Source organism: Lycium ferocissimum, chromosome 4 (assembly GCF_029784015.1).
Source record: "Lycium ferocissimum isolate CSIRO_LF1 chromosome 4, AGI_CSIRO_Lferr_CH_V1, whole genome shotgun sequence".
In the NCBI taxonomy this organism is placed as follows: Eukaryota; Viridiplantae; Streptophyta; class Magnoliopsida; order Solanales; family Solanaceae; genus Lycium; species Lycium ferocissimum.
The window spans coordinates 48,737,310-48,744,246 of NC_081345.1; the positions used below are offsets into that span (position 1 = coordinate 48,737,310).

Sequence of the window (6,937 nt, forward strand, 5' to 3'; positions counted from 1 at the left end):
CCGGATGATGGGAACTCATCCTTAAATTCTTGCGCGAACGGTTGTTTCCGACATGTGGTACAGTACGAGTTGTGTTGTCCTAATTTAGATGCGTGACTAAGTTCGGTTTCTAGCTATGACCTGAAGTTTCAGCTGTGTGGAGTCGCGGTTAGGCTCGTTATTGTAAGGTTGGTTGAAGGAATGGGAAAGGTGATTCATAGGGTCATAAGATCTCCATATTTATAGTATTGGGTTTTCTCGAAAGAGGCAAGAACGCATTTATGGCTTAATAAGAGCGATTTGTCTCGATGGTATGATCGGTTTTAGGAAGCGTATAGCAAAGTAAGAGTTCTTATGGTATAGATGAAGGATTATCGGGTCTTTGCATCTAAGTTTTCGAATGAGAATTATGGGAAAGTTGTGAAATGGCTACTGAAATTCGTATTAAAAATTTGCATTCTTTCCAAAACTTGAAACCACCATATCTCATTCATTATAAGGTAAAATTGAGTGATTCAAAAGCCTAATTTGAGTGAAATTTCACAAGGAATCCGTTGGAAGCATCAAAAGCGAGTTTTGGGATCCGTTGGCACGAGAAACGAGACTGAACAGCTGGGCATTTTTGTTATTAATGTTGGATTGTAGTGGGGATAAAAGATAAAAATAATTTGATCAATGGATTAGTGCTATGACTTTTCCTTTCTAAAGGTTGGTGGCAGTGGAACCTAATTATGAAAAGGTGAGAATAGGGTATAGATGTAGTGGAGTGGTCATTTAACGAACGAATTATTCAAAGTATTTAATTATTTTATTTTAGGATTGTCCACCTTATAATAGGACTTCATTATTTATTTGGGTTTATCCACCTTATAATAGGATTTAATTATAGGCTTACATAGGTCTCGGTCACATTATTAGAAATCTTAATTTTATTTTCCTTGCACATATGAACTACTTTTGACCTGATTCCTCCAGCTAGTGTCAGCAATTGCAAGATTCAGATAAAGCAAAGGGCAAAGCCAACTAAATACCGATTAAATTTGAAACTCACAAATTTCTTTGAGTGCAGGAACTTTTTAGACGTGAATTTTGGAAGGGTAGAAAATCCCCAAATCATTGGCACAACTGCATCATTAATAATCATAGATCAAGCACCGCATTTAGGCTAGTTCGCCTTTAATTGATCATTTTAGGTTTGTTCGCCTTTAATTAAACATTTTAGGTTTATTCGCCTTTTATTGAAAAGAAAAGGAACTGCATTTCAAGAGCCTGTGATATCGACAGTCTACACAAATGGAAGTTTTAAAGAGATTGATTTCACCACTCAAATCAGCACATTTTACCATTGTCCCAACTACTTTCTTCGAGTAGCTAATAGGAACACACAAAAAAAAAAAAAATAAAAAAAAAAAAAAAAAAAAACAAAGTTCAATCATGCAAGGTTGGGCTGCTGGAGTTGAAACTATGGAGGTTACTTCGGCAAGAAGAGACTTAATGACTTCATCTTCATCATCTTCCTCTCTATGGCCATAACCAATAGCAAGTTTAATAAAGATTATTGTACAAATGTTAATGGACCACTATCGCATTTGTAAGTATCAAAAGAAGCCTGCAATTCTGCCATACCCATAAGCTTTCTCTTCTTGTGGTTAGCCTTGAAACAAGATTGCCTTAATTTCTTTGTTTTCTCCTCGAGTTCCATGTCCGGGATTTCCTCCATCCTTTTCTTCTCTTCCTCTAATGAATCTATCACATCCTTCCACTTCTGTTCCATACCATTTCCTTCCCCCCTCTTCAATTCCTGCAAATATTCATCATCGAAACAAGGGTAACATGTCTATTAAGAGAATATAATATTATTACATAAACTAAAAGGTGAATTTTTATTTTTATTTTTTTTTTATTTGAAACAAGAGTGTAAAGAAGATGTGTATATAGAGAGTGAACCTTAACATTCTTGATTAGGGTTTGAAGACTCATTAACTTCCTATGTGGCCACCTTCGAATTCCCAAATCCCTACATCTTATCTTCAAAAGTGTCACCCCAATATTGAGTTCCTTGGCTGCTTGATTTATTGGCATGTAAAAACACTTTGAAATTGCTTCTCGAGACAACATTTTTTGCTTCCCTTTTTCCGTTATAATTATCTTTTCTTGATTGTTGTCACATGACAACAATTCCTGGTTCTCAGTTCGCCCAAGTAATTGGGTACTTAATCCAAATCCACCGCTCGTTTCGCTCCACATCCCTGCACCCATAACATTATAATACATTAGCTAATTTATTTAGAACAAATACTATTAGTGTATACAAATAGATATTCTTAATATGACCATCACCTAGGGTAGGGTTATAAAAAGATGAATAAAATGGATCTTCAAGAGTATGTCCATCATCAAAGGATTGTTAGCAGCATCAAAGGCGAAATCATACTGATGATCGATAGTGTAGTGGCTTGAATTACCTTGCATTCTTTCTTTAATTGGGTTCGTAAGGAAGGATCCTAGAGCATATACGCAGCACTGGTTCTATATGAACGAAGAGTGCATGAACGAAGGTCAGCTAGTGTAGTCACTTCATGTACATCATCTCTTCCCTATAAATTGCTTATCCAAGTGGACGGCGATCTTGAAGATGCCGTTTGCTTTTGCTTTTGGAAAGAGTATAGCTCCTTTCATAAAGTTGTCGGCCATCGGGTTTTACGAAGGGTAAAAGCCTTTTTTTTTTTGGCATTTTTTATAAAGCTTGTCGGCCACAAAAAAATCAAATGAGCGAGAAAAAAAAAAAAAAATATATATATATATATATATATATATATATAAAAAAAAAAAAATATAAATAAATATATTGGAATTGTGTATAGATACGTATTGTTTATTTTTAAAATACGTAATTAAGAATAGACGTATATATACCGATAACAAATCGTAATACGTCAAAGCCATATATATATACAAATCAAGAATCAATTAATTACGTTATATAAGTACGGTTAAGAAATCTATATTGACAAGAAATAATTTGTATTAGTATTTATACACATAAGAAATATATAAAGACAAGACTAGTATTTTAAAGTAAATTATCTACCCTAAGTCTACAATATGACTTATACCTTATATTTGACTAATTTCGGTATAGTTAAGTAAAGGTCGGTTATTCATATGTAAGCATCTTTTTGAGGACTATCGAATAAGGCGTGGGTCAATGGAATTATTTACGGTGACGAGAATATATGATGATGGTGTGACTAGCACTAATGGTGAAATACTTTTAGATATCAGTGATCACGTTAGTGAACTTATGAACTAAGGAGAAAGGGAAATTATTTCCAGTAAGGATTTTTGGCAAGGGTACTTCGACGAAAGAAAATTTTGAATTTGGAAATATGAAAATTAGGTCTTTTATCTAAGGAAATATAATGGAGGCCTAGTATATATTGGGTTAGTTTGGTATTAGGGTTAGTTCCGACATATATATAAGTAATATTATAAATGGTTTTTATATAAGTTAAGAGAAGAGCGAAATGTTTATGGCGTATTCCATAGAGGTTTTCCGCATTGTCCTATTAAGGATTCTTTAGTTACCATCGGCGTTCATTCTCTCTTGTCGCTCGAGGACGAGCGATTGTTTAATTGGTATCTAATGTAACGACCCATTTGGTCGTTTAGCACTTTTAGGCATAATATTCCTAAAAACACCCTTTTCGTGGTCAAATCTTCTCGTCTATAGTCTGCGATAACGGGTGATTCGATTATTTAATTGACGAGTTTTAGTCCTCATTTGACATGCGAGGACGAATGTTCTAAAGGAGAGGAGAATGTCACACTCCATAATAATCCTTGCTACTTGTATTAAAACAAGAAAGAATGAGTTAAGAAGGTTCAAGGAAAGTTAATCGAGTTAGTAAGAATATCGTTATAAATATGGTTGTCTTAAGTATCTCGAGGTGACACGGTAACCTAAAGGATTTGAAATCGCGTTATGAGTATGTATATGAGGTAATGTGAGTGACCTTTTAAAGTATTTGAGATTATTAGTAATGATATAGAAGATGGACAAAAGATAGGAATATACTTTTTCGATTGGAGTTTCGTCGAAGCTTTGTGAGTTCTACTTATGGTTATTGTGATTCTACGGACCCTTCGAGACATGTATATGAATTGTTATGGATGTAAATGACTGTGTATATGTATGTATAAGAGGTTACATGAGGTTGGAAGAGGATTAGAAGTTAAACGAAATGAATCGGAACAATTTCAGTAAAATCTCGGACCCGATTTTAGCCTATATTGTAGGAGGCATATCTCCTAGTATATGAGGAGTTTTAAGGTGTTTCAAAAGCCTAAAATTAAGTTCATCGAGTCTAGTTTGCAACGCAACAAACAGCTCGTCAAAATGATATCGGGGTAAGGAGATATGGATGATTCAAGTCGGGCTGAGTATTAAGACTATCTCAAGATACAAAGTAGAGACTTTAACTTCCGATTTCGTTTGAAGTCACAATTTATCTACAAATTTTGTTTGGTATAGAAGCATTAATGGAAATTAGGAACTACTTAATTGTGGTGTTAAGTTAAAATTAGTGGCAACAATGAGCCAATATGAGCATTAACATGCCATGTCCAAAAGATGACTCAAAGTCATCTTAAATAAGACTACTATGGGAGACATACAAATATACATTTAAATGTGATTCATCCACTACACTTACATTATATTGTGGACAACCAAATTGAAAGAAAGGAGTATGGAATTCAGCCAAGTGACTGAAAATAAGGCATCCATGTGAGGCATGCATTTGAATATTTAAGCATCTACTACTTTATGAAAGTATACATTGTTTTAGGAGGACATAACATGGTGGAGGGATCATTTCACATTAAATATTGCTCATTCATCTTGGCATAATTACAATGGACAAAGGGTGGTGTATGAATCATTCACCACACATACAATTGTCTTGTAAACAATTGAAAAGAAAGAAGAAAGGAGAAACAAGAAGGTGAGGTTGGCCAAAAGTTGTAGAAAACAAATTAGAAAATTTAAAGTGTAAAGTTAATGGAATGAATCATGCCATAAGTGGAGCATGTGACCAACTTGTAGGCATCAAAGTTGAACCAAATAATGACCAAGAAATCAGCCATCACAATTCATTTCAACTACACAACACAAAGAAAGAAAACTTAAGCCTAGAGAGAGAGAGCATTCGGCCAAGGGGCTGATTTTTGAGCCCTTTGAGTCTTGATCCAAAAATTATTTTCCAAGGTGTTTCAACCCTTTAGAAGGTCCCTAAAACGTGAAGATAGTCTTTGGAGCAACAAGAACCATTTCCATCTCAAGTCACCAACTCTAGCCAAGTAGAGAAGTCAAGTTGTCAAGGTAAGATCTAACTTTCTTGTCATGTATTAAGGGTGATGTAGATGTGTGAATATAAGTTGTATGCATGAAATAAGGTGTGTTGATGTTGGAACATGATGGTAGTTATGGGGTTATATGTGTTGATGTTGAAGTATGGTTGTAACTTGACGAACATGAATCGCATGCATAAAATCATGAAAGTTGGTGTTGGAATGTTAGTTGGCCGTAGGGACTGTTTTGGTGGAATTAATGGACTGATTTTCTTTAATAAATATGGTTGTTACTATCATAGATCTCATGGTAAAAAGAATGAAAAGAATTGGAAGGTTAAAGGTGAAGTTATGTTAGTATGAAAATGGTTGAATCTATGATTTTATGTGAGAGATGTTGAAGCATGGTGTAGCCGTGTGTGGACTGTTTTGTGAAGAAGTTAGTGAACTGTTTTTACTTGATATTTTGATTGTTATTATCATGAATTTTATGATGGAAAGGAAGGTGTTTAATGGTTGGAGTTGAAACTAAAGTCATTTGTGAGTTGTTTTAAGGATTATAAAAATGACGATATAGCGTAGTTGCGTATGAATTGATGTTGTACTTGTCGTGTGGATAGCTGGTCATAACTTACTAAAATTATATGAAAATAAGACATGAAATGATGTATAAAAATCGCATGTGGTTGGCTTAGTATGTTCGTAAACGTTTGCAAGAATTCCGAACATCGTTATGTTGTCGGTTAGAGACTGTTTTGGACATGTTGTGGTAGTGGACTGTTTTGGACTTGTGTTTTCATTAAGTTGGAAAGAATAATTATAAGTTAAGAGTATACATCATATTGTATGTTGGATGGGCTGTTATAAGTTGTTACATGCAAACGTTAAGGCTACAAACTAATAAAAGTAACTTGAGAATGTCGAAGCCGTATGTGAATCGTTATTGCATGTTATGAATGTGGGCTGTTTAGAATATTGTGTGGGCTGTCCGGATTGGTATTGAACACATAATTATTGATGTTGTATTGGTAGTATGTGGTTGGTTTAGATACAAGAGAAAACATCGCCTAAACATCTAGAAAGGAGTTACTAACGTTAGAATACGTTTGAATCTCCCGTAGCTTAACCATAGTTGTTGGCGTCTTAATATAGGTTGAAGTATTATTGGGTAGCGTACACATATTGTGTGACGAATAAGCACTAAAGACCTTGTCCGATCGGAAGCACTTCAGAAGGAAAAAGCTTTGGCATGGGAGTTCGTGACACCTGGTCGGCATTGAGGTAGGTTACGGTTTACCTTATGGTGAGACTTTGATTAGCGAAGCGTATGTTTAGATGATATTGTCGGAGAATGCATATAAACTCGGGCGGGTATCAAGTTGGGTTAGATATTTTCTTAGGTTGGACCTTGTTGTATGATTTGGGGGATACACATCCCGTTGTGTTGTTGACTTATCTTGATCTATTTTTTTTTTGTGTGCTCGTTGCCACTTGAGACATTGAGTATCTGTGACTAATGATATATCATGACTATGATATTGCGGTGCTTTACTTGATTGATATGGAGATGAGAATGGTGATCCCATCGTGGCTTTTTGTGTAGCCT

General features: G+C 34.9%; 1 protein-coding gene across 1 annotated transcript; it reads right to left on the reverse strand.

Moving 5' to 3' along the window:
• Positions 1-1,534: 1,534 nt before the first annotated feature.
• On the reverse strand, positions 1,535-2,238 carry LOC132054139 (protein RKD1-like). The gene is made up of 2 exons (XM_059446200.1): positions 1,927-2,238; positions 1,535-1,816 (listed from the first exon to the last, which is right to left on the reverse strand). The coding sequence occupies exons 1-2, from the start codon at positions 2,236-2,238 to the stop codon at positions 1,535-1,537; spliced, it is 594 nt and encodes a 197-aa protein (XP_059302183.1).
• Positions 2,239-6,937: the final 4,699 nt, after the last annotated feature.